Source organism: Rattus rattus, chromosome 16 (genome assembly GCF_011064425.1).
Source record: "Rattus rattus isolate New Zealand chromosome 16, Rrattus_CSIRO_v1, whole genome shotgun sequence".
Classification (NCBI taxonomy): domain Eukaryota; kingdom Metazoa; phylum Chordata; class Mammalia; order Rodentia; family Muridae; genus Rattus; species Rattus rattus.
In genome coordinates, this window is record NC_046169.1 from 17,897,173 (window position 1) to 17,924,794 (window position 27,622).

A 27,622-nucleotide genomic window follows, 5' to 3' on the forward strand; every position below is an offset into this window, starting at 1 on the left:
GCAGTCACAGCAGGTTTATTAATGACCTAGGAGGCCAGACAGTGGCAAAGCAGTGTGAGGTGGACAGCCTGGTCTCCTGGGTGAAGGATCTGGGCCACAGGGACTGCAGGAGTAGTCGGGTCTCCCAAAGAAGCAGGTGCCACAGTTGTCCCACAAAGACATGGAGAAGACCATGTCCAGTCACAACCCTCCCCAGAACAGTTGACTGGGACAGGGTCCTAAGCACGTTAAGGATCTCCAGACACCTGACAGGCTCAGTGGACGCCTCACGGACACCTCATGTCTGTAGCTCTAGGAGGTGACGGGGCTCTCTGGATGGCGAGCTAGCCAGGCTGGAGCTGTGGGCTTCGCGAAGGTCTCGCAGCACTCGGAGCAGCTGGGCCAGTGAGTCCTCAGGAGCTGGATGAGAAACGTGGTAGGGGGTGCAGATGTGGCTTCAAGGGTCTGAGAACCCCTGCCCATGTGTCCCTGAGGTAGCTGAACCATCAACCCGGAGTCTCAGATGTAACCTACCTCCGCCATGGCCTGTGGATGAGGTGCCTGCTTCTGTTGCCCGGCTCAGGAGCTGGTGCTTTTCCCTGCAGAGGGGGGACAGAGTGAGGACCAGCAACCACAACTACCTCGCTGGGAAGACAGAGATGTCACCTGGGCTCCCCGGGCAGGGAGTGGCTCTAGGGTTTTCAGTCCACAAGGCATCAGCACGAGCCCCGCTTTTCCGGCCCCAGCCATGTTCCTCTGTAGCCCACCAATCAAACATGGAGAGGCCAGGAGCTCTCCCTGCCCAGACTTTTAAAGCTGTTCTCACCATACAGCTAAGCCTGACCTTGAAATTGCAATCCCCCTGCCTCGGCCTCCCTAGTGCTAGGAGTACAGGAATGAGCGCCATGCCTGGTCAGAAGGCCAGTGGCAAACCAAGCCAAGCTGTGTCACTGTGGCCTTGCAGGGCCTATGGGAATGAGCCGAATGGGGTCTGAAGGTCACAAATGCCAGTTATGGGAGGAAGTTAGGGGAAGGGCTGGAATGAGATAGCCTAGACTAACTTGTGCTGGGCAAGCCCTCTTCCACTGTCCCACAAGCCTTGTTATTTCAATATTTCTTTTTTGTTTTGTTTTGTTCTTGATTTTTGTGGGTTTTGTCTGTTTTTGATACAGGGTCTCACTATGTAGAAAATGCTTGAACTCCCTCTGCCTTTCCAGTGCTGGGATTAAAAGCGTTCACCACCACGGTACAGCATGGTGATGCAGGCCTGTAATCCCAGTAACCAGGAGGTAGAGCAGATCTTTGAGTTCCAGGCCAGCCTGGTCTGCAGAGCAGGTTCTAGGAGAGCCAGGCCACACAGAGCCCTAACTCAAAAGACAGGGGTGAGAGGCGCTGGAGATTAAGTGATTAAGAGCACTGGCTGTGGGCTGGAGAGATGGCTCAGTGGTTAAGAGCACCAACTGCTCTTAAAATGTCCTGAGTTCAAATCCCAGCAGACACATGGTGGCTCACAACCATCTGTAATGAGATCTGATGCCCTCTTCTGCTGTGTCTGAAGACAGCTGCAATGTATATAATAAATTTTGAGAGAGAGAGAGAGAGAGAGAGAGAGAGAGAGAGAGAGAGAGAGAACTGACTGCTCTTCCAGAGGTCCTGAGTTCAATTCCCAGCAACCACATGGTGGCTCACAACTATGTGTAATGGAGTCTGGTCCCCTCTTCTGGTGTGTCTGAAGTACATGCAGATAGAGCACTCATATACATTAAATAAATAAGTAGGGACAAAAAGAAATTCCATCACGGGTTGGGGATTTAGCTCAGTGGTAGAGCGCTTGTCTAGCAAGCGCAAGGCCCTGGGTTCGGTCCCCAGCTCTGAAAAAAAGAAAAGAAAAAAAAAAGAAATTCCATCACTAATTTAGCTGTTTTGGCTTCCAAGATTGGGTCGTATGTGGCCTAGGCAGGTCTTAAACTCACTGTGTAATGGAGAAAAACCTCATCCTCCTGCCTCCACCTGCAGAATGCTGGCAGTATAGTCATGAACCCAACCCAAAGGTTCTTTTTGTTTTGTTCTGTTTTGTTTTTGGAACAGGGTTTCTCTGTGTACCCCTGACTGTCCTGAAACTCACTCTGTAGACCAGGCTGGCCTTGAACTCAGGGATCCACCTGCCTCTGCCTCCCAAGTGCTGGGATTAAAGGCATGCGCCATCATGCCCAGCTTTTTATAAAAAAAAATTAAAAACCTCATATTTTATATGTATAAGAGTTGTCTGTATACACATGTGAATGTTTGTACAGCACGTGCTTGCATGCCTGGTTTGGGAAGAGTCCAGAGGAAGGTGTCTGACCCTGCTGGAACTGGAATCACAGACAATTGTGAGATATCAGGTCAGTGTTCAAAACTGATGAGCCATCTCTCCTGCCCAGGTTTTGGAGGGAAGACCAAAACCCTGGAAGATCACTGAATGACAAGAAGAACCTTTGAATCACTTGTCTGGGGTCCAGGATGCAGGTGCAGACAAGCAGCCTGTTTGTGTAGCCCAGGAGAATGCTCTAGGAGTTGAGATGGCCTTAGAGCATCCTCTAGCCTGGCCCCAACCAGTAGCTCAGAGATAATGGGGCCCAGGGATCCTGTTTAGAAAGCATTCTGGAGCCTTGGTGGTAGTCATACATGCCTTTAAATCCAGCATTCGGTAGACACAGGCAGGTGGATCTCTGAGTTGGAGGCCAGCCTGATCTACAGAGAAAGTTCCAGGATAGCCAAGGGCTATGCAGAGAAAGCTTGTCTTAAAAATATAAATAAAACAACACAAACAAAAATCAAAGAAAAAAAGAAGGAAGCAAGTGTCTCTCTTAATTAGCAAGATAGCTCAGGAACTCAGAACTCACAGACTTGGCTGAGGGCAAAGCCAGCGTTCTGAATCATCTCCAGAACCCTGGGTAGATGGGGTCAAGTTAGCACAGGAAGCAGTTATGGCCATGACCCCTGCTACCCTAATAGGAGATGACCTCATGATGCAGACTGGCAGTGGGAAGGCGCTTGGCCTCATTAAAAAAGAAAGAATGTGGGGTTGGGGATTTAGCTCAGTGGTAGAGCGCTTGCCTAGCAAGCGCAAGGCCCTGGGTTCGGTCCCCAGCTCCGGAAAAAAAGAAAAAAGAAAAAAAAAAAAGAAAGAAAGAATGTGGGGCCAACAAGATGGCTCAGAAGAAAAGGAGCTTGCTGCACAAGCCCAAGGGCCTGAGTTCAATCCCTGAGACCCACGTGCAAGCGGAAGAGGAGAACAGACTCTATGAAGTTGTCCTCTAACCCCACATGTATGATGTGGAAGCACAGGTCCCCAGGTACACATTAGGTACGCACAAAACAAAACAAAAGAGAGAAGGCCAAGCTGGGCATGGTCAGTCAGGCCTGTCATTTCAGCTTCTGAGAGACTGAGACAGGAGGATCACAATCCCGGGATACATACATTGGAAGACCATGAGGACCAAGGAGAGAGCTAGCTCCATTGGTAAGTGTTTGCTTTGCTTGCTTTCTTTCTTTCTTTTTTTTTTTTCCCGGAGCTGGGTACCGAACCCAGGGCCTTGCGGTTGCTAGGCAAGCGCTCTACCACTGAGCTAAACCCCCAACCCAAGTGTTTGCTTTGCAAGCACGAGAACTCTAGTCTGAGCCCAGTTTCCATGTAAAAGAGCCGGCACGGTGGTACTTGCTTGTAATCCCAGAGCTGGGGAGGCAAAGATAGGCAGGGATTCTGGGCAGCCAATCTTGTCAAAGCAGTGAGCTTACGACTGATAAGAGATCTTGTCACGAGAAATAAAAAAATAAAAATAAAATAAAAATAACAAAGGAGGATGCTGGAGAGACGTCTCAGTGGTTCAGGGCATGTGCTTCTCCTCAGGAGGGCCTGAGTCATATTCCCAGCACTTAAAACTCCAGCTCCACGGGCATCCAGCATCTCTGGCTTCTGTAGGCGCCTGCGCTTGTGCGCATGCGCACATGTAACTTTAAACAACGAGATTAAACGGAACTAGAAACAAAAGGTGGGGAGATGGCTGGAGAGAGGTGAAGGGTGCACAAGACTCTTCTAGGGCACTGAGTTCCGTCATGCCCCAACCCCCACTCAAGCGGCTCCAGGGGAATCTGACGCCCCCTTCTGGCCTCCACAGGCGCCTGTGCTCATATCGCATATGGAGGCGCACACACAGGAAAATAAAAATATAAGTATTTTTTGTTTGTTTGTTTTGAGGCAAGGTCTTCACTATGCACCCTTGGCTGGCCTAGAACTTGCCATGCAAATTAGGTTGACGTCCAACTCATAGAAATCCTCTTCCTCCCAAGTGCTGGGGTCAAAACTGTGCACCCCACACTTGGATAAAAGTAAATCTGCCTCCGGCAGAAAACAAACACGGAACCAGAGGCAGACAAACAAACAAGACAGAGGGCGGCTGTTGCTTAGCAACCCTCAAGCCCTAGCTGCAGCCCTCAGGCTGGCACATTTGCTGCTGCCTCTCCTTGAGCCTCCTCACCGAAGAGCAGCCTCTACTCCTAGCAGGTGTCTGTAGATGAGCTGCGCCTCAAGGTCATGGTCCAGTGGGTCATTCCACTCCTGCAGAGTCACCCGAGAGTGGGTCTTGTCACATCCCAGATCTGGAGGCACAGAGAGGGCAGAGTTATAACGGAAATGCCACGCCCAGCTTCCTGGCAGTGCAGAAAAGGCAGCACTTCAAGCCTGGTGTAGGTGAGGATTCATGGAGGGTCCGCTAGTGGGCGGTAAGATGAGCCTGCCTCTGCCTGTCACTACTCACACTTCTGCTCGAAGCACACTTCTTCATAGTAAACTGGGATCTCGAAGGTTGTCTCACAGACCACAGTAAGCCCCGCATCGGCTCTCAGGAGTAAACTGCTTCCATGGCTATGAAGCCATCATTGTAAAGCCAGGGCAGGGCAGAGCAGGGCAGGGCAGGGCAGGGGCAGTGCAGTCAGGGTGGACAGCTTTTTCTATGCCAGGCTCTGTAGGCTGAGGCCTGGAGGGCGGAGGGCTCCAAGCTTCTGTGAGTGGGTAAGGTCTTGAAATTTCCAGAACTGATGGACAGGGTGCCATGACTATAATACCAGAACTCAGGAGGGCCAGAAAGTTGGCTCAGCAGTTAAGAGCACTCGCTGCTCTTCCAGAGGTCCGGGGTTTCATTCCCAGCAACCACATGGCGACTCACAACTGTCTGTAACTAGTTCTAGTCTCCCCCTAGAAACTCTTCCAACCTCTACAGACACCTACACACACACACACACACACACACACACACACACACACACACACACACACACACACTCCACACAGATACACATGCCTATACATAAATAAATAAATCTTTATTAAAATAAATAAAAAATCTTTTTTAAAAAAAAGAGATTCTAGTAAGTTTTCGGGCTCTGTCAGAGCATCCAATGAATTCGCTCACATGGGTCACACTCCTTGCTACACCACGTGGTCACAGATCTTTCTGTGTCGAGGACCTGCAGGCCTGGTTGTCTGTGGGCAGCTTTGCCATAGATAAGCATGTGGCCTTCCAAGCCCTGAGAACCCCTCTCCCAGCCTATGACCTTCTTGTGACAGATACAGAGTAGGGGGACCCAGGACAGTACTCCCACCTGTCTTTTCCTTCTGGTGACAGCAGCTCCATTTGTCCCCGCGGAAGACGCCAGGGTGGTAGGAGCCCAGGAGGCTGGCATTGTTGGTAATCACTTTGCGCAGTGCAGACAGCCACTGGTTCAACTCGTTCACACACTGCAAGGACAGAGGCTCAGAAGTCCACCTCTTCCTCCCATAGGCAGGCATTCTCCTCTGAGCCACTCTCCCAGCCCCTCACAGACTCTCTCCTTGGTACACATAAGCTAGAGTAACCTGGGAAGAGGGAAGTCAAACGAGCAACGGTCTCCATCAGATTAACTTGTAAGGAAGTCTGTGGGGCACTTCTGACTGATGACTGATGTGGGCCCAACCCACTGCACGTGGTGCCAACTGTTAGCAACTAGTCCGAGGGTGCATAAGAAATCAGGCTGAGGGAGCCATGGGGAGAGCAAGCCTATAGCTGCATTTCTCCATGGGCTCGGCTTCATTTCCAACCTGAGATCCTGCCTGGCTTCTCCTGATGTTTGAGTGCAACCTGTAATCTGTAAGCTGCAACCCTTTCCTCACCAAGTTGGTTTTGGTCACAGTTTTTATCACAGCAATAGAAACATAAGACACACATCTTCTAGGGCAGGCATTCTACCACTGAGCCACGCCCCAGCCCCTCACTGGGGGATTCTAGGCAGGGGGCTCTACCACTGAGTCACACCCCAGCCCCTCACTGGGGGATTCTAGGCAGGGGCTCTACCACTGAGCCACCCCCAGGCCCCTCACTGGGGGATTCTGGGCAGGGGCTCTACCACTGAGCCATGCCCCAGCCCCTCCCTGGGGATTCTAGGCAGGTGCTCTACTGGAGCCCTCCCCCACCCCTGGGGATTCTAGGCAGGGGCTCTACCACTGAGCCACGCCCCCTGGCCCTCACTGAGGCCCCTCACTGGGGGATTCTAGGCAGGGGCTCTACCACTGAGCCATTCTGCCCCCACGCCCCCAGCCCCTCACTGGGGGATTCTAGGCAGGGGCTCTACCACTGAGCCACGCCCCCAGCCCCTCACTGGGGGATTCTAGGCAGGGGCTCTATTGCTTGAATCATGCCAAAAGCACATCACTTGACATTTTCAGTATTTACTTTTGTAAAATAAGGCACTGAGTTTCAGGATAGCCTGACCTACAGTGAGAGTCTTAAAAAAAAGACAGACCAGAAAAGGAAAAAGCAAGCTCTGAGTCACAAGAACCTAGCTGTCTATTCATCTAGCCACACACATACCTACATATGGAAGCCCAGTGGCAAACATGGACCATGCACTCTGGGCATGAGACCCCAGGACACTATATACACACAGCCTGCAGTACCTAATGTTGCCGACAGGGGGCAAAAGGGAGAGGAGGACAAAGTCCACATTCTATGCCCAGACACTCTTGCAGCTTCCTCCCCAGCGCGCCCTCCATAGGCCAAACCTTGCACTGCAGGTAGACAGTCTGGGCCCGGCCAACATCGTCTGAGTAGATGACCTGCATGACGTGGGAGCTGCCGAAGCTCTTTTCCTCCACCTTCTCCGCAGCCCGGATGCTGGCCAGCTTGATGAAGACACTTTTCTGCGGCAGCCAGAAAAAAGAGGCTGAGGGGGCCGGGCCATGTTGCTCTACTCCCTTATCTGGCCTCCACATCCCCTTCAGCGGGTGACATTAGGGCTTACAGGAAGGGATCTGAGCAAGTCCCCTCTTGTTCCTAGCAGCCTGCTCTGTGAAGGGATTCCAGCCAGAGTCAAGAACAAGCACCAAGGGGTTGGGGATTTAGCTCAGCAGTAGGCGCTTGCCTATGGCAAGCGCAAGGCCCTGGGTTGGTCCCCAGCTCCGGAAAAAAAAAAAAAAAAAAAAAAAAAAAAAAAAAAAAGAACAAGCACCAAGCCCCTGGGAGGGGAGCACCTAATGCCACGGGATGGACGGGGTACTGAGCATCAGATTGACAGCTAGATGCCATGTGTTGAGGGTAAATGTGTTTTAAGGGTTTGCGTCCACGGAGGTCTGCAGAACAATCAGTGTGCTAATTACCCTACCCAGCAAGTATGCTGCCCAATAAGAAGAATTTGTCCTATTTGTCATTTTGTTTTGAAATTGGGTCTCACGGAGCCCAATCTGGCTTTGAACTGAGGCTGGACTTGGAAGTCCTGGGTCTCCTGCTTCCACCTCCCAATTGCTGGGCTCACAAACAAGTACCACCCCGGAAAGCCTCTCTGTTCACTCACCTTGGAGCTGGATGTCTTGGCGAAGCTGAGGGCTTCGGTGGTAAGAGAGAAGTAAAGTTTCTTGAACGAGGAGGACGCAAGAGGGCCTTTGCCTTTGGTTCTGTGGATAAACAGTGGTCCCTCCTTCACAGGCGGAGCCTGCAAGTTCAATGCCCGCTGCAGGTCCAGCTCTGAAAGCAGGCAAGGCAATAGGCAGGAAAGCCTGGCTATCAAAGGACCCGGGAGATTAGGGGAGGGGCTAAGACCAACTGGAGTAGAGTTGAACTCCGGAGCAGCTAAGGCAAACCGGATGCTGTGACTAGCGGTGGGCGGGGTCGTGTGGGAAAAGAGCTGGGGAGGAAGCTCGAATGATGCGATGTTTGCCAAGCATGGAAAGACCCTGAGTTAGACTCAGCGTCACAGAAACCCGGGCTTGGTGGCACATGCCTATTATCTCGGCCTTTGGGAGATTGGATTTAAGGTTATCCTTGGTAGTGAGTTTGAGACCAGCCCTGGGTTACTTGAGACCCTTCTAAAACAAAACAAAAGGGCGGGGTTGGGCTTAGTTTTGGTGGGCAGGGCGCTGGCGGGGTCACGTAACAAACTTGCACACAGGCCTTGGGCGTGATACATGGTAAAGTCCTTGCCTTCCTTTTCTTCTATGTCCACGAGCTTCGTAATGAAGTCCTTCAGCTGCACCACGCCCTGACGCACAGTAGGCTGTAGTGGTTCCATCCACGACTCTTTGGCCCTGGAGACCGGTGTGTCCATATTGCCTATGTTCTGGACCGCCTAGGGGTGACAGCAAGAATGACAGAGATTTGGGGGAGACAACAGCCCATCCATGGCTGCCTACTTCAACCTAGAGATAGAAGCTGAGGAGAGGTTACCTTACGCGGTCCCATAGGGAAACCCGGGATGCATGGATCACAGCATTTTGAGTCTTTGGATAACTGATAACTTGGGATCAACATTTCGGCTTTTTCTGCAAGTCTGTTTAATTATATTATCATTGTGTGTATGTTGGGGCTTGCCTGGGCATGTGAGGAACTCGGATGCCGATTTTCGGGAATTGGTTTTCTCCTTCCATCATGCGGGCTCCAAGGATGGACCTCAGGTCACTAGGCTTGGCAGCAAGCGCCCTTACCTACTGAGCCATCTTGCTGGCCCTGAAAGTTTCATCCTACCATCAGACCGCTGCAGTGGTGGGAATAAGATTAGAACTGGAGCGATTCCAGTTCACTAGACAGGCTTGGGCTTCTCCCTATGTGTGGATGGGGCTCTCAAGAAGTAATCATGAGAATGCTTTTTTTTTTTTCCGGAGCTGGGGACCAAACCCAGGGCCTTGCGTTTGCTAGGCAAGCGCTCTACCACTGAGCTAAATCCCCAAACCCCATGAGAATGCTTTTAAACTGCAGTGCGGTGCCATAGAGGATCAGTGGCCTGCCTGCAAGACCTTCCTAGTGCCAACTGGTGCGACTTGCGGAGCCTGCCAGGGTCCCTTTGCAACCTAACTGCCCTTTCCGTCCCAATCTGCAGGCCCGCACCTTGGCCAGCAGAAGTAGTGTGCGGCTGGTGCGAGCATCTGCATGCCGCTCTCGCAGGTGGAAGAGCTTGGGCGACAGGATGGCGGGAGAGAAGAAGCGCAGGCACAGGAAGCTGGTGACCGCGATGAATGGTACGTTCTGGGAGGGTGCAGAGAAGTACAGACTGGTCATATCAGTTCTGCAGGATTCCCTCCCTGCCCCAGCCTCCAGCTTTGCGGACGGGGGGCGAACCTGGTGCTGGGCGCTGGGAAAGCGCTCCCGCACGCGCCTGAACAGCTGCCGAAAAGTGGCGCGGACCACAGCTGGGCAGGTGCGAACCGAGCGGCATATGGCGCTCAGCAGCGCCACCAAGTGGGCACGCAGCGTCTGTGCGCTCTGCTCTAACACTTCAGCCTCCGTCTGTGGGCGGTGCAGCCCAGAGCACCTGCAGGGGATTAACCAATGGACGGTCAGCACTTGAGAATACGAGGCAGTTGGGGGTCCCATGTGACATCCGATACAGAGATAAAGGACATGTGAACCCAGACAAAAGGAACCATAAACGCCTTTACACAGGACCTGATTTGGTACCGTTGTGCACCCAGCGATTTCCCCGGCCTCACCCTACATCCTTAACTTCCACTTTGCTGGGGTCCAGCTCCACGTACTTCTTCTCCTCGAACACTCTGTCAATGATGGGGCCCAGGATGCCATGCAGATAGCGCATCCCTGCCACCTGAGGGCCACCATAAAGCACACCAGTTAACCACCCCGTGTGCCATCTGCCTGGAGTACTGACTCAGATTTGGGGCCAGATGTGCAATTAAGGTAACATCTAATGTGTGTCTACATGGATGCGTGAACAAATGCATGTATAGATGAATTGATAAACGGATGATGAAAATATCTGGCCTTCAAGGGCCCAGCCACAGACAGAGGGTCTCGGTCTGTAAGATGACCAGGCAACCTCACCTTCAGAAAGGATTCCATGGACTTTGAGGCCAGAGAATTGCTCCGGAAGAGGGTGTTGGCCTCACCTGCAAGCAGAAGTTCAGTGGGCAGGGATCTGGGATGAGGCCTTGGAGGCAGGAAGACAAAAGGACCACGGGGATGGAATCTCTAAGAAGCTCCTCAGTGCATGGTTTTCTCAGCATTTCCCACCTGCCCCACCTGGACTACTCTTTTTAGGGAGGGAACAGCCTTGCTTCCACTTTAGAGGGGCCCCTGAATGTGCTTGTGCTAAAGAAGGCCTCATCCACCCTGCCTGGGGCAAGTCCTCTCAGGCCTCACTGGTGCGGCCCAGCTCCAGCTGAAAGAGCAGGTCCAGAAGGTCCTTGGCCAGCCCCTGCCCCAGGAAGAGCTTGAGCAGGGTGGTGGCCACTTCCTGGCGACACTCAGCACTGGTTGTCTCCTCAATGACAGGAATCAGCTGTCCTGGGCCCTGCAGAAAGAGGTAGTGCTCAGACCCACAGGGAAACTCAACTTCCCCAGGGTTGAGACCCCAGAGCATCATGGGAAGGTTGTTTGGGCAGAGGGTGGGGCCCTCTGGATAATTGGTTAGTGCCCTCCCAGCCCCCGGAGTCAGTTTATTGCTCTGTAGAATGGATTCGGGACAGGTGAGCTGCTCATCTATCCGTGGATGCTCCCAGTCTCCCCCAGGGTCTCCTCACCTGGGTGCCCAGCTTCACCTCCTGGCACAGCAGCTGTACCAGAGGCTGGTAGTAGACAGACGGCAGCACTGTCTCATCCCGCAGTCGCACCTCCAACTGCAAGGAGCCCAGGTTGCCCCTGGAAAGGGCAGACTGTGATGGCTCCACCAGGGACCGAGTTTCCCTGGGCCACGTCCACTCACGAAGGCTCATGCTTTCCCCTTTGAGATTAGCAACACTCTCTCTTCGCTTACATCGCCCCAGCTACTCTGCGAAGCACTCGCTCCAGCTCGGCCTTTCTGTGTCTGGAAGACCCTTCTTGCCCTATTCCCCAACGAACGACCATCGTTTTTCAAAGCCTCCAGGGAACTGTGGGACTCCACTTGTGCCTGCCAAGTTCGCATACTCTAAATCATCAACTCTGGAACGCGGCCATTTCACCCGTGTGCATTACCCAGGATGCACATGGTTAAGCTAACAGAGAAATTCAGGCTCAGGTAAGTTAGGCAACACGCCGTGGTAAATGTGGCCACTAAGATTTCTTACTGTGGCTCCCTTGGAGAGGCACTGACTAAGGCTTACTGTTCATTACAGCTCCCACTATCCTCCACACGTAGCACACGGAGGAAGCCACGCTGCCCAGCACACATCCACGTGCTGAAGCCATCGAGTCTGTCCCAGACGGCTAAGCAGATGCCATGGGCTGGCCACGCCACTGGCCACCTGGCCTTGGCCTGAGAAAAACACAGATGAGGGATGTGTTCTTCAGGGATCTAGACTTAGTCAACCATGGGGTGTGAGGGAGACCAAATCAAGCCAAAGTGTTTTCTAGACAGCGCCACCAGACTGAGCAGAAAGGACAAGACACCAAGTTAAATTAGCAAGTGTTTAGTAACAATAGGGCTTGAATTCTCAGTGATCTTTCTTCTTCTTCGAGACAAGGCCACACCATATAGAATCAGGCTAGCCCGGAACTCTGCAGTCCCCTGACTCAGTTCCCCAAGTGCCCGGGTTACAAGTGTGAACCAGCCTATCTGGCCTGCACTCTTACATTTAAATATCCACCAGGGCTCAGATGGAGCTCCATCGGAGTACTTGCCTAGCATAATAAATCCTTGGGTTTGATCCCCCAGTGTGGCATAGAATCCTGCACAGGAGTGGGGGGACAGCCTGAGTGAGCTACATGAGACCCTGCCTCAAAAACAATTAACTATTTATCTGAAATTTAGTTTCGAGATAGGGTCTGGCTTTATCAACCCAACTGGCGTTCGATTTTAAGATGGGTTACAAGTGTACGTCACTCCGCTGGACTCCAGGCGTCCCCTTCATGTGTACTCGCACGTGCCGCAGTGCGTAGCGAGCGAGAGTCTACAAGACTCCCATGACTACATGACTGCTGAGCCATCTTTATAGCACGAGGTATTCTAGCACTTATCTGGTTTTTACCTTCGTGGTGCTGGAGATCAAACCCGGGCCTACGGGCAGGCGCTCTACACTGGTGATACCCCCAACCCTGGCTTTCTTATGGCGCCTCTATTTTGGAGACTCTTGGGGAAAGAGGGCTCAGAGTCATGGCTCCGAGGCACTCTCTCTAAGGACTAGAGATCTGCAAGGAAGCCCTTTGAAGGGAAAGGATCTGAGGACATGTTCTAGAAAGTGCCAGAACATTCAAAACCAGGAGATCCGTGCAGAACTTTTAGCTCGGAGGACAAGAATATAAAAAGGAAGCAGGAAGCGCCCACCTGGCTGCGGAAGGTGCTGGCACAGTGGACAAAAGCTGAGGGACACGTGAGCTGTGTACTCTTGACCCCTGACCTTTCTTTCTCAGCACACACCCCAGGGCCCGCTGGTAACACTCACTTGCCTTGACGGCTTTTGGACTGGTCGGGCTGCAGCCGGAACCAGCCCTCTTCCTGCTGGGCTGAACGCAGTGTCTGGACATTGACTACCACCTGGAAAAGGGCAGATGAGGCCGGAACATGCAAGTCACCTCCTGGCTAAGTACTGAGCCTCCTTCCTTTCTTTTTCTGAAGCTGGGGATAGAACCAGGGCCTCACAGATGTTGAGCAAGCACTCAACCCCTGAGCTTCACCCTCTCTCCTCCCTGGTGAAGTCTAAGCCAGGGCTTTACCACTGAGCCAAACCCCAGCCTTCACAGGGGGATTCTAGGCAGGTGCTCTACCACTGAGCCACGCCCCCAGCCCCTCACTGGGGGGCAGGGGCTTCTGAGCCACGCAGGTGCAGGGGGCTCTCAGCCACGCCCCAGCCCCTGAGCCACCACTGAGCCCAGCCCCTCACTGGGGATTCTAGGCAGGGGCCACGCCCCAGCCCCCCCTGGGGACCACTGAGCCACGCCCCCAGCTCCTGAGCCCCTGGGGGGATTCTAGGCAGGGGCTCTACCACTGAGCCACGCCCCCAGCCCCCCCCTGGGGGATTCTAGGCAGGTGCTCTACCACTGAGCCACGCCCCAGCCCCTCCCTGGGGGATTCTAGGCAGGGGCTCTACCACTGGGCCACGCCCCAGTCCCTCACTGGGGGGATTCTAGGCAGGGGCTCTACCACTGCACCAGGCCATTAGGCAACAATAACTGTGATGGTTATTCTTCTTTTCTTTTTTTTTTTTTTTTTTTTTTGGGGGTGGGGACCGAACCCAGGGCCTTTGTCCTTGTTTGGGCAGGCCCCCTCCCCCTGGCTAAAACCCCCACCCCCCCCTCTGTTTATTCTTTTTTTTTTTTTTTTTTTGGTTCTTTTTTTTCGAGCTGGGGACCCGAACCCAGGGCCTTGCGCCCTAGGCAAGCGCTCTACCACTGAGCTAAATCCCCAACCCTGTGATGGTTATTCTTGGTTGTCGACTTGACCACATCTGGAATGAACTAAAACCCAAAATTAGAGTGCACATCTGTTTAATCTGATGTGGGATGATCTACTTTTGGGGGAGTGGTTCAAGACAGGGTTTCTCTATGTAGCCCTGGCTGTCCTGGAACTTACTCTGAAAACCAGGCTGGCCTTGAGCTTCAGGGATGGGATCTGCCTGCCTCTGCCTCTCGAGTGCTGGGACTAAAGGTGTGGGCTAGCATCACCTGCAGAGAAGACCTACTAGTTTGGGTCTTTGATGCAGGAACTTTTTGCTTTCTGCCTGCTTGCCCTTGCCAAACTAGCAACTCCACTCCTTCACTAGATTAGAGCCCACTTACTCGGGACTCCAGCATACACTGAAACCAGCTGTCCCAGCGGATTGAGCAACTACTGGATTCTCGAACCTTCTATTCACTGACAGCCATTGCTGGACAAGCTTGACCACAGCCTGTAAATCATTCCAACAAATCCCCCCGACCCTTGTCTGTCTGAGTTATAGAGAACCCTGACAATAACCTCTTTCATTTTTTTTCTTTTTTTTTTTTTTTTTTCTTTTTTTTTTTTTTTTTCCTCTTTTTTATTTTTCTTTATTTTTTTATTTTTCCTGGGTATTTTTTTCTTTTTTTTGTATGGTTTTTTTTCTTTCTTTAAAAGAAACTTTTGGTTTTTTGGTTTTTTTTTTTTTTTTTTTTTTTTCAGACAGGGACTCGCTACGTAGCACTGGTTGGCCTAGAACTCACTATGTAGACCAGGCTGGCCTCAGACTTACAGAGATCCCCCTGCCTCTGCTTCCTGAGTGTTGAGATTAAAAGAGTGTACTACCACACCTGGCTTCCTTCTTTCTTTTTTGAAGTAGGGTCTTAGGTATTCCAGAAACTACTGTTGCTCCCGCCCCCACATCCCAAGTGCTTGAATTGCAGACGTGAGCCACCAAGCCTGGCTTGTAATTTCATTTGTTGACACAAGACCTCACTGTGTAGTCCATAGTAGCTTCAAATCTGCAGCAATCCTCCTGCCTCAGACTCCCAAGTGCTGGGAGAGCTGTGATGCCTGGCTTACTTTTTATTTTGAGACAAGCTAGGGCTAAATAGCCCAGGCTGGCCATGAATTCACCCTGTAGTCCAGGTGGGCCTTTGAAAAGGAGATCTTGCCTCAGCCTGGCAAATATCTGGGATGGTAGGCTTCTGGGACTAGGCTTGGCCTCAAGTGTTGTTCTCTTCGGGCAGAGGGGCCCTTTACCTGTTCCCAGAGCACCAGAGCAGCTGGGTGGGAGCAATGGTAACTTTACAATCTGAGAAAGCATAGCAGGAATGGACACCAGATGCTGCAGGTGATGGGGATAGCCTAGGCAGGAGTGGGTGTAGCCAGAGCAGGTAGTAGAGTTAGCCTGGGCAAGTAGTAGTGGTAGCCTGTGCAAGTGGTGGGGGTAGCCTGGGCACTTGGGGGGTGTGGCCTGGGCATTTGGGGGGTGTGGCCTGGGCATTTGGGGGTGTGGCCCGGGCAGGTGGGGGTGGGGCTGATACTTACTTTGCCTAGAAAGTCATTTGGCTAACAAGATCCCAGTCCCAGGCCTCAACCAGCAGTGCTTCTGTGGCTCCTTTTCCAGCTCAAAATCAAATGTCTCATTCCAGCGTGGGTAGCAGGATTTTTTCACCACCTGCTCCAAAGGGACAATGGACTCAGTTCACAGGGCTACCCAGTGCCAGAGTATAGCGGTACTAACCCCAGACACCTCCCCTGGCTCTGTACTGGTAAATGCTTCCAGATCCAACCAGCACTGGTAGAGCAAGCCCACCACTCCAGCTACCCAGAAGGCCAGAAGACTAAAAGCTCAAGGCCAGCTAGTGCCATTTAGTGAGATTCTTGAAGAAGAAGAAAGAAGGAAGAAGAGGAGAAGAAGAGGAGGAGGAGGAGGAGGAGGAGGAGGCCTTAAATTTAGGAGGAGGAGGAGGAGGAGGAGGAGGAGGAGGGGAGGAGGAGGAGGAGGCTTTAAATTTATGGGGTAAGGAAAATAATGATCGGGGTGGTGCCTGACTCCTGCTGCTAAAAGGGCTGGGGGCGTGGCTCAGTGGTAGAACCCCTGCCTAGAATCCCCCAGTGAGGGGCTGGGGCGTGGCTCAGTGGTAGAGCCCCTACCTAGAATCCCCCAGTGAGGGGCTGGGGGCGTGGCTCAGTGGTGAGAGCACCTGCCTAGAATCCCCAGTGAGAGGCTGGGGGCGTGGCTCAGTGGTAGAGCCCCTGCCTAGAATCTCCCAGTGAGGAGCTAGGGGCGTGGCTTAGTGGGAGAGCCCTTGACCAACATATTCCGAGTACAGAGTTCAATCCCCTGTATTGAAGAAATACTCGATAAGAGACAGCACACTTCACCAAGAGGAAACAGAGATAAGCAAATCAAGACTCAGAAGCTGTTCCAGAGTTTCCATGTCCCCCACTCCATCCCCTCCAGTCCTTCCAGTTTCCTCACCAAGGTCTCCTGGGTCCGGCCATTGTAGTGCACTCGGACAAAAGGGTCAGATGCGCCATTCCGGTCTTTTGGTGCTAAGTCCCTGGTAATGAAACAGGGAGGGGATTACTGCTCCTGCAACTTGTCTGCAGGACGAGGTGACTCGGCAGGCTGGGACAGTTGGTCATCCATGGACACCTTACTGGCTGAATGCATGGCCATTGTCCCCTCCCCCACTACGATCACTCATAGCCATTTGCCTATTGGCCATGAAGGCTACAAAAGGCTACGTCTCCTGACTGAACAGCTGCAGAGACAGCCTGCGCCTGACTTGTTCAACAGAAGAGAAGGCAAGAACGGATGGGAAGGATCAGACATACAGTACTCAGAAGCTGAGGCAGGAGGATATTGAGTTTGAGGCTGCATGAATGACTGTCAGTCTGAGATGCAGAGCAAGACTGTCTCACAGAGTAGGGGTGGGCATCGATCTCCCCCTACCCGACTTGCTAAGAGGAGGCTGATGTGGCTTGGCCGTAGTCCTTCGAGCAGAGGTAGGGAAGTGCTGGGGGCACATGTTTCCGTGTTGCCCGTCCTGATGAGTTACAATGCATGCTTAAGTGGCAGTCTCAAGGTCCTGAAGTTTGGTTCTGTATGCAACCATAAACCCGTGTGTACAACACAGTGCCAGAGGCAGCCCAGTGCATGGCTGAGGAGGGTGGATGGAGGTGGGTGGGAGGAGACCATGGATGAGAGGAAGAATCGGGGGCGGATAGGCTGTGGCTCAGCCATTCCTCAGGGCTCCAGCCTCAGGGAAGCCACAAGATATCCAAAGTGTCAATCATATAACACACATCCCTCCACTGACCAGAGACCACCTCCTCCCAAATGGGCCAACTGTCTCGGGCATATTCAGTGTCTTTTGTGGAACTGGCTGGCTGGAGGCTGCCCACTGGACTAGGGGTGGACTGGAGGGACTGTGCTGTCCCACCACACGCCCTGTCTGAACATGTTATTCCCTCCTCCTTCACGGGGGGAGACCTCCGTGAGAGACAGACAGCCCCGCCCACCACACACACACACACACACACACACACACACTCACACACACACACACTCACACACACACACACACAAACACACACACACTCACTCACAGGACAGGGAGGAGGCTGAAGCCAGAAGGGAAGGCGCTTCTTATGGGGTGTCTGTGAGTCACAGCCAGGCCCAGACAGGAGTGGGGACAGTAGTTAAAAATACCCCAAGGCTGGGGGTTAGTCCTGTCACAGGTGACTCAGGCCCACATCCAAGCCATTATCCCATCCCACACCCTGTCTGGACATATCAAGACCTTTTCCTCCTTCCCACCCTCTGAGAGACCATACACCACACGGACACACAAACACATACCCATAGCATACACACACACACACACACAAACACACACACACACAAACACATAACCACAGCATACACACTACAGTAAACACAAATACACACACAGACACATAAACATACCCACAGTGCATGCTCACGCACACGCATGTACACACACACACACACCACACACACACACACACACACACACACACCCCACAGTACCCACCAGACATATGCACATACATGCCCCACATACCACACACATGTGAACACACACAGGGGAAGTTTATGTACTGGAGCTGTCCACGGAAGCCCAGACCTAGCAGTGGGACATTGATATCTGAATGTTCAAGGGTGCACACAATAGCCTGGCAGTGGTGGCACACACCTTCAATCCCAGCACTCAGGGAGGCAGAGGCAGGGGGATCTCTGTGAGTTTGAGGCCAGTCTGGCCTACAGAGAGAGTTCCAGGTCAGCCAGCGCTACATAGAGAAACCCTGTCTTGAAAAACCAAAAATAAAATAAAATACCAAAAACAAACAAACAAAAAACAGTTTGCACACAACCTCTGCTCCCCTACTTTTTAGGACCTAAAATTCCACTTTCGAGCATCATTTTAGGCTGATCAAGGTGGGGCCCCTACAATTCCAGCACTCAGGAGGGTGTGGCAGGAGAGTCGTGAGTTCCAGGCCAGCCTCGGCCTCAGAGCAAGACTGTGTATCATAATAAAAGACAGGAAACTGTGGCTCAGTTGGTTGAGTGCTTGCCCTGGGTTTGAGCCCTAGCACAGCATACACCGGATACCGTGGTTCACACAGGTAACTCCGGAACTCAGTAAGTAAGTGGAGGTAGGAGGATCAGAAGGTCATGGTCAATGCTACAAGGCTAAATCTTGTCTCAAAAGAGAGAGGGAGAGAGATAGAGCCAGCCAGCCAGCCAGCCAGACAGACAGATACAGACACACACACACAGAGAGACAGAGACAGAGACAGAGACAGAAAGAGAATTAATTAAGAGCCCAGAGGTGGTGGTGCAGGCCTTTAGTCCCAGTACATAGGTAAGCAGAGGCAGTCGGATCTATGAGTTTGAGCCCAGCCTGGTCTACAGAGCGAATTCCAGGGCAGCCAGGGACACACAGAGAAACTGTCTCAACAAAACAAGAAAATTCAGATCAAAAGAAAAGATCACCCTGTTCCTATGCCCTGTAGATTGGTCGCTCAGGCAACATCTCAGTGTCTGGACAGGCAGGCCATCTCTTGAGAGTAGGAGAAGGAAGAAGAGGAGACTGGGCCTCCCCCACATCCCCTCCCCCAACCCATCTCACCTGGCCTCAAGCACAGAGCAGCGCAGCCGGCTGGCGTGGAGCCCTGGCACCACCTCCAGACGCAGGTGGATCTCACCCTGCACCTCCTCATTCGGGTCCACCTCCACCAGGTGGGTCCATCCGATGAATCCTGCAGGGCTTCATGTCAGCCAAACACCCCTCACCCACAGACCCACCTGCCACCCCATCGCTTCCTCATCAGCCCCCTGAAGTCCTCTGGAGATTCCTGGTGACAGAAGGGGAAACTGAGGCTCGGGGGCCAGGCAGCAGTTTGAAGCACTGAGATATTAGTTTATTGATTATGTGGGGTTATGGCCTTTTGAGCTAGGGCTGACCGGCCAGGGGGTTCTCAGGATCTTCCTGTCTTTTCCTGACCATGCTGGAGTTATAGGCACAAGTAGTCATGCCTGGGGATTTGAACTCGGGTCCTCTTGCTTTCATGACAAGCGCTCTTCCTTGCTAAGTCACCTCCCTAGTCCCCTATTTTTTTTTTCACTATAAAGCAGGGTCTCATGTAGCCCAGGCTGGCCTCATTCACACTTTGTAGCTGAGGATAACCTCACACTCCTGATCCTTCTGCCTTCTCCATCTCCCCAATGCCAGAATTACAGGAATGCGCAAACACAGCTCCTAGGCCTTCTTTACCATTCTGGACTTTGATTACGTGCTCCTGACCCCCACTGGTTGTGGAAATCTCTGCTCTATCCTCAGTTTTCCCACCTTAAAACAAGAGAACAGTGACTCCCTCTAGGCTACCGGAATGATAGTCTGAAGACCAGATGTGGGACCTATAAGGGATTCACCACAGGGAAATGTACCAGGGGCACCTGGACAGCTCAGGCTGTCACAAGAGAGGCCACCGGCCTGGCCATGTCAGGAGGTCCCGTGAGTCAGCAGAGTTTATCATCCCCTCACCCCCACTCCCGGTCTCACAGACAGGAACAGGTGTGTGGCCCAGGAAGCCATGGGACGAGTCAGAGGCTCGGCTGGCAGAGCCCAAAGGACCCAGGAACTGGAACCAAGGACTCGACTGGAAAGTCCAGAGAGGTCAAGACCTGGGCAGTCAAACAGTGAGACCTGGGCAGGGCTGAAACCTCTAAAATTCAGTGTGCATTCTGGAAATAATCAAGTGCCTTGCAGGCTGAACCAGCATCAGGCCAATTCCCTAGGGCTTGGGATCCATGTGGAGGGACCCGGTGGAAAATAGGAGCTACATTGGGTGCTAAGTAGACCAGCAGAGGAGCGGGGCATCTTACCCTTTGGGTGAGAGGTTAGCTCATCCCTTGTGAGGCAGACCTTCCCGATCACATCGTCCCGGCTAGGGGTGGAGAGAGACTCAGAGTTAAGCTATGAAACCAGTTTGCCTGGAGCGCAGCAAACTCAGCCCTTACAGCTCGGTCTCCAGCCTCCAGAAAGCCATCGGCCGCAGGCCAGCTCCGTGGAACAGAACACGGAACGCCTGCGCGGGCTGTGGACACTCATGGTACATCACTCATTTCTGCAGGTGAGATTTACCACACACCAAACTCATGCCCCGTGGGTGCCCACTTCATAGGTCCTGGCGCCTACGCCCACCTGTGCCCACGGGCGCGCACAAATGCATAAGGCAAGCACTCGTGTGCACCAAGTCAGTACGCGAGCTCCGACCCACCTCTCCCTGACCCCTCTCAGTATCCCCACCAGGTTACAGAGAGGATATGTAAAGAGACCAGCAGTCGGGGTTGGGGATTTAGCTCAGTGGTAGAGCACTTGCCTAGCAAGCGCAAGGCCCTGGGTTCGGTCCCCAGCTCCGAAAAAAAGAATTAAAAAGAGAGAGAGAGAGAGAGAGAGAGAGAGAGAGAGAGAGAGAGAGAGAGAGAGAGACACCATCGGTCACAGCGATGGTCACATCCTGGTCCGGCAGCAGACTTACCTAAGGGCGTCTTCATCCATAACATAGAAGGCCACCATGTGGAATGTGGGGGGTAAATGTACTTGGTACTCTTCACCCCAGAAGGGGCACAGGGTCTTCCACACAGTGGCTGTCCTATAGGAGAAGACGCCTCAAGACCTGGTCAAGTCACCTTCTTTGTGTCTGGTAATCGTATTGGCTCAGTCTAGAATGGACCCTTCCCATCTCCCGGTCTTTGCTGTTGGCCTCCTGTTCACCCTGGATCCATGAGCTACTGCTGTACATTTGGGGAAACTGACCCCACAGTTGACAATAGCTCAAGGTAAGTGGCGTGGAGGCGAAGCAGGGACACCCTTCCCCCAAAACGGGGTTGTCAGTCACCTCATGGGATTCAATAGGGTCTATGGTTTTATGGGAGCTGAAGTCACCAGGGGTCCGAATGGAAGCTCAGACGGGTCATGAGGAACGCAGCTTTCTGTTTCTGTCTGTATGGTGCCCTCAGAACTGCCATACTCCTCTCCCCACCCTGCTGTCCAAGCTTTAAAGAAAGCCCGACCTTAGGCCTAGCTTGCTAACTGCTCCTAGGGGTCAGCAATGGTTGCCCCAGTCCAGGCGTGCTGAACAGCCTGGTAGCTCTGGTCATGAACTTTAGAGAGCAGAGTCTGGGTGAGGGACAGGATAGGACAGCAAACAGCAGTCCATGGGGTTGGAGTTGGTGAGATAGCTTATCTGGTGCCCAGACTGATAGCCTGGGAGGGACCCTCACGGTGTAAGGAGAGAACCAACTCCTGCAGACAGTTCTCGGACTTCCTCCTACGAGTTATGGCACACTCTCGTCCCTCATCTTTAAATAAATAAATGAATTTTTAAAAAATTTAGGTTGGATGGTGCTGGTCCACGGCAGAGGTGGGTGGATCTCTGAGTCTGAGACCAGCCTGGTCTACAAAGGGAGTTCTAGGACAGCCAGGGTCGTTACACAGAAAAAAAAAATAATAATAATAATAATAATTAGGGGGTTGGGGATTTAGCTCAGTGGTAGAGCGCTTGCCTAGCAAGCGCAAGGCCCTGGGTTCGGTCCCCAGCTCCGGAAAAAGAAAAGAAAAGAAAAAAAAAATTAGGGACTCCCAGCCTTCCTCCAAATCCAGAAGGGGCGTGGCTGGATGAGGGAGGTCAACTTCAGGAAGGGAGCCATACCTGATGATTGGTTCATTGTCCACCTTCACGATGCAGTAGGGGTCGCTGCTGCCCGTGCTGCAAAACAGACCGACAAGGGACAGGGCTGGTTAGCTGCTCAATGGGGACCAGGCTGGGCAAAGCCTGAGAGGAGGGAGGGTGATTAGGGTGGGAACCTTGCTGGGATCAGGGATAAACTTTAGGAGGCATGAGGGGCCCTGGGGGCGGGGCTAGGGGCTACGGGGGGGTGTCTAAGGTGGAAATTAGCTGGGGGCGTGGCTTCAGTGGGACTGAAACAAATTTAGAGGGGCCTGGGGTTGGGGCCAGTGTATGTAGCACTGAGAGGGACCCTTGCTAGAGGGCTTGGGGAAGGGGCTGTAGGACAAACCTGGTGAATACAGAACCACTGTGGGGACGGGTTAGGGCGGGGCCTTGCATACGCTAGAACCTGGGCGGGGCTTGGGATGCGGTGGTGGCTGGGCTAAGTAGGGAAGCTTCTTGCTGATGGGGCCAGAGAGAAGTTTGCTGGGGCTGAGGCTTATGAGAAACTCTAGGATCGAAGCTTAGGGTAGCTCTGGAAGGTTGGCTCCTCACCGGGCTTATAGCCAGAGGGAGGGTGGGGCTGACATCTCCCAGGCAGTGCCCCTCCCTCTGCCCGAGAAGGCATCCCAAGATAGTGGAGACCTAGGTGCCTTTTCCAGGCTGCAGCCCAGATGCTTCAAAGCACACGCCCCTGGGGGCGGGATGAGAAGTGAGGGAGGGACCTTCACTGGGCTTCCCTGTCCACGCTCCCAGTTGAGGCCCTCCACTCTGCTCCTCCTCCAACCTTAACAGTCTCTGCGACAAGAGCTGGGCATCTCCCAGCACCTCTGATCTCCATACCAAAGGCTCTCCCTGTATGTTTCCCTCTGGGCCTTTCTTTATCCTATTGTCCCTGCTGCCTGGAACAGCCTTCTCCTGTAAGAACCCTCTCCTACATCGGAGACAGTAGGGCTCCCCCGGGATCTGACCGGCTATCCCTCCTACTAAACTTTAGCACCCCAGGCCCGGCAGCAGTGCCCCTACCTACAGGACTGTGAGCTACATAGGTGTGGGTAAGTAGCCGAGCACAGGACTTGGCCCTAGACGGGTCTAGTGCTTACTGAATGAACACTCCTGGAAAAGGAGGACTGGAGAAGAAGGCAAACCCAGAATTTGATGCAATAGAGATTTGGGCTCTATGGGTTATGAGAGACTAGTGGGCAAAAAGAGGCTGTGCGTTGAACTATCCTGGGGTTTATCATTCATAAAAAGGAAGTGCGTTTACATGATAGAAACTAGGGGAACTCCAATTTCCATAGTGCTCTAGGCTGAGCCACATTCTCCACGGTGTCATGGGAAGATTCTAAACCGGTGCTCGTGCTGCTTAGCCACGCCCTCGGCATCTCATTGGGGGATCCTAGGCCAGGGCCAAACTGATGAACCATCTCCCTCGGAGACCCTCACGGGGGATTCTCCTGCCTCTAAACTCTGTCCCGAGTCTCAAACTTCCTAATTTCTTAAGGGGACGTTAGAGGCAGGAGATGTCACTGGCATCAAAAGTCCCCCACATCCCTCCTCAAAAACAAAACAAACAAACAAACAACAACAACAACACCCAAATACAAGAGCAAAACAGGAAACATCTGCCCCGGCTGTTTGGCTTCCGCAAAGTGGGAAGTGTGACGTCAGCTGATAGAGTAGCTTCCCCGAGTCTCTGAGACACCTTAAGGCTGGTGCACATCATAGATACTGGTGGCATTCTTTTTTTTTTTTTTTTTTTTTTCTTTTATTATATACAAGTACACTGTAGCTGTCTTCAGACACACCAGAAGAGGGCGTTAGATCTCATTTCAGATGGTTGTGAGCCACCATGTGGATGCTGGGATTTGAACTCAGGACCTCTGGAAGAGCAGTCAGTGCTCTTAACCGCTGAGCCATCTCTCCAGCCCTACTGGTGGCATTCTTAACTCTAGATCTCTGAGATCACGCAAGTCCTCTCCTGCAGTGAGCTCCCCTCCAGCACCCCTAACGTGCACCACAGCAGCCCAAAGCTGGAAGACTCCAGGCCCCAAAGTGCGCCCCAGAAACAGAACACGTAATCATTTTTTACAAGGAATTCAGAGCAAGGCTCAAAGATCAGTGTCCAGCCGAGGTGACATGGAGCTGTTTAAGTTGTGTTAAGTTGTGCTAGGCAAGCGCAAGGCCCTGGGTTCGGTCCTCAGCTCCCCCCCCAAAAAAGTTGTGTTCTCTAAACTCTAAAAAAAAAAAATCTAAGACCATTTTTTAAAAGAGTGTGTGTGTGTGTGTGTGTGTGTGTGTGTGCGCGCGCGCGTGTGTACACTTGAGCGGGCGTACGTTTTGAGAGAGAGAGAGAGAGAGAGAGAGAGAGAGAGAGAGGAGCGCACACGTGAGTGCAAGTACCAGTGGCCCACAGAAGAGGATGCTGGATCCCTGGAGCTGGTGAAACGCACCCCACACTGGGAACTGACCTGGTCTTCTGCAAAAGCAGTAACCATTCCAAACCACAGAGCAGTAACCATTCTAAACCACGGAGCAGTTTCCTTTTGTTTGAGACAGCTTCTCACTCTGTAACCCAGCCTAGACTCAGGCCTTTGATCCTCCTGCCTCAGCCTCCTGAGTACACGGGTTAACAGGCCTGTGCCACAGGGCTCATCTTCCATGGGGCCTGTGACCCACCAGAGGGTCCCCTCTGCCTTCCTACCGCTTCCTACCTCAGAGGTTCCTTGGGGTGGGGAACCTTCCTTTTCACTGCCACCCCAGCACTGCCTTGCTTGAGTGGATGCCCGCCTGAATGTTGTTTATAGGCAGGACCGATCACAGCAAAGACTCAGAGGCAAGAGGATAACTGGGTGGGCCAAAGAGTGATGCTGGGGGAATGGGCCAGAAGGCGGGAGCAGAGTGTGGAGTGGTCAGATCCCCAGTGTACAGAGCAGGGCCCAGCAGCAGACCTGTTCCCTTCCCATCTACTCCCCACTTGGTGAGACTTGTGGAAATGCACCCCCGTCTTCACCATTCCTTCCTCAAGCCAGTGGCCACTGGCCCGGTCTGGCGACTTGTAGGCCTCTATATTTAGGGCCTTGGCAGTTTCTAGACTGGAAGAGGAAGGAGAGGGCAAACCCTGAAATAGCCCTAGGCTTGTCCCCAGGGCCACAGTTAGGTTGTAGGAGCCAGTGAGGTACTAGTCACCGTGGGACTCCGCTTTTGCCCAGCTGACATAGGTACCCAGGAATGGAAGGTAGTCGTGAGTGGGCAGAGATGGGCAGAATCAGAACACTGCTTGCAATGGCAGCTGCAGAATAAATACAAAGGGATCGGCAAGTGTGGTGGGTGGGTACACTCATGTGTCATATACCTTGGGAAGGCGAGGCAGGAGGATGGTGAGTTTGAGACCAGCCTGGGATGCACGGGGAGGTATGCAGCCCAATGGTGCAGAGAAGGCTAAAACAATGAATCACAGCTCTTGACCTCACAATTGTCAGGATTGGCAACCTCTGGAGGCTTCTAGGTGAGCAAAATGTCCAAGGGCAAGGACAGAACCTCAGAATCCTTTCCAAAATCACTAGGGAAAAGCATCAGATAGGAAGTTTGAAAAGGGCCCTGTAGGATGAATAGGAGTTTTCAAGGGGGCGTGTCTAAAAGAAATGTCAGAGGGTCTCAATATTTAAAAGCAGGATTAGTCAAGAGAGAAGCCCAAACGTGGGGACTGGCGGTTATGAGATGGCTCAAGAGGCGATTTTCAGTTCAGAAACTGCATGCACTCAGCTGGCCACCGGGTGCAGGCCCAAGAACGGTGGTAGGGGTGTGAGAAGACGTCAATGGGGCAGGCTAAGAAGCAGAGCCAGGAAAGAGATCCACAGCCCCGGGTGGCCCCTCTCCTGGGGGTGGACACTTCTTCTCAGAGCCCCAGAGGGGTGAGGCCCAGGTAGAAGCAGCCCAAGAACTTCTGGAGCCTGGCGTCAGAGCCAGCTGCTGGCAGGGATGGGGAGGAGGTGACAGACAGAAGGGGCTGCTCCTCCCAGCCAGAGGAAGCCAAGATGACCTGGTTTACCAATGCCCGGGGAAGGGAGGGAGGGCTGAGGGCTTGGGGGAGGGACTGGGAAGGCGGGGGAGGGGGACGGGGGGGGCGAGATCCCTTATGGAGGCTCCTGTAGCCTCCATCCTAGAGACCTAATTTTCACTCCCTTTTATGCACAGAAACCCACCTTAAGTCAGCCCACCCTCCTCCTTCCCCATTGCCATGGCAACTGCTGAGCTGGCCTCTTCAGGCCCAGGGGGCCTTGAACTGGAACCGCTCCTGTCGCTGAGAGTGCTGGGAGAGTCCGCCCGCCGCAGAAATGACCGCCCCCCCTCCTTTCCCCGACCCCAGATCTCCCCTGCTTCTCAGTTCTCTGTAGCCAGGAAACCCACCCGGACCCGGAGCGAACTTTGAACCCTAGGCCTCTGCCCCGCCCCTTTCTTTGGTTTTTATGATAGTCACTTCTTCCTAGGATTTCGGGCACTTGCTTCACAGAAAGGGAAACTGAATCTTTGCAAATGAGGACATAAGAAAGCCACGAGACACATTCTGGAGTCACGCAGTTGATCTCGAGAACCCACTAAAAGCAGTGTGACAAAGGGGTGTCTGAAAGCTCCCCCAAATCTGGCCATGGATTAGAGAAAGCTTTATTAAGGATGGTCATACATTTTAGGAGCCCTAGATTCGCGACCTTGCTTTGACATCTTTTTTTTTTTTTTTTTTTTCCCTCCGGAGCTGGGGACCGAACCCAGGGCCTTGCGCTTGCTAGGCAAGCGCTCTACCACTGAGCTAAATCCCCAACCCCTTGCTTTGATATCTTAAAGCTAACATTTCGTGTCTGTCGGCATCGGTTTTCTAATCTGTAAAATGGTCCGAGGAGAAACGCCTTGCAGGAAGCAATTAAAGGGAGAGGCAGAGTTAAAGGAGACTCTACGCATCCTTCCTGTCCCCCTAGTCGGTCCCCCACTTTTCACACCTTCATTCCTTGCCCAAGTGAGTAGCGAGTAAGTTCTAAGGACAACTCTTTGGGTTATTATGGGCTCCCGAACTACAGAGAAAGAGCTCTGGTTTTTGAGGGGCACTCCGCCCCTCTCAGCTACACCCTGGGAAGTTCTTGCGATGCCACCCCAGTGCCAGCTTCAGTCCTTTAAATCCCCTGGTCTCCCATGAACTCTGGTTTACTGCCTTTCCCAGGTGGAGAAGCCCCTCCCTTGTCTCTAGTTTTCCCCTCCACCCTCTGTCAGGTATCCACAGCAAATCTCACTGTCCCCATTTTCTTAGCCAGTCCCCCATCCGTGGCTGCACACGCCACACCCTCTCCGCTGCTCTCCTAGTGGGGAAGCCCTGAGGACCCCCGCAAAGGTCGCGTATATAAAAAGGAATCCCATCAAAGTTGGGGTGCCCACCCCTACTCGCTACTCACATGTCCTTAGCGGGCAGATTTTTCCCTTCTACGATTCGGATGGATAGCGAACTGCGCTTGGCCATTGCGGGTCGGCGACG

The 27,622-nt window shown here is 52.8% G+C and overlaps 1 protein-coding gene across 1 annotated transcript; it reads right to left on the minus strand.

Annotated features, from left to right (window-relative positions):
* On the minus strand, nucleotides 1-27,622 carry Rasa4b (RAS p21 protein activator 4B). Its single transcript, XM_032886943.1, is given in 23 exon segments — nucleotides 1-399; nucleotides 514-578; nucleotides 4,500-4,620; nucleotides 5,623-5,758; nucleotides 7,058-7,195; nucleotides 7,846-8,015; nucleotides 8,472-8,616; nucleotides 9,372-9,509; nucleotides 9,603-9,795; nucleotides 9,974-10,086; nucleotides 10,323-10,387; nucleotides 10,641-10,791; nucleotides 11,021-11,138; nucleotides 12,860-12,951; nucleotides 15,382-15,401; nucleotides 15,404-15,457; nucleotides 15,460-15,511; nucleotides 16,319-16,400; nucleotides 18,999-19,128; nucleotides 20,255-20,316; nucleotides 20,911-21,024; nucleotides 22,084-22,140; nucleotides 27,543-27,622. Coding segments are annotated over 23 exon segments (2,403 nt in total). The 5' UTR covers nucleotides 27,608-27,622; the 3' UTR covers nucleotides 1-277.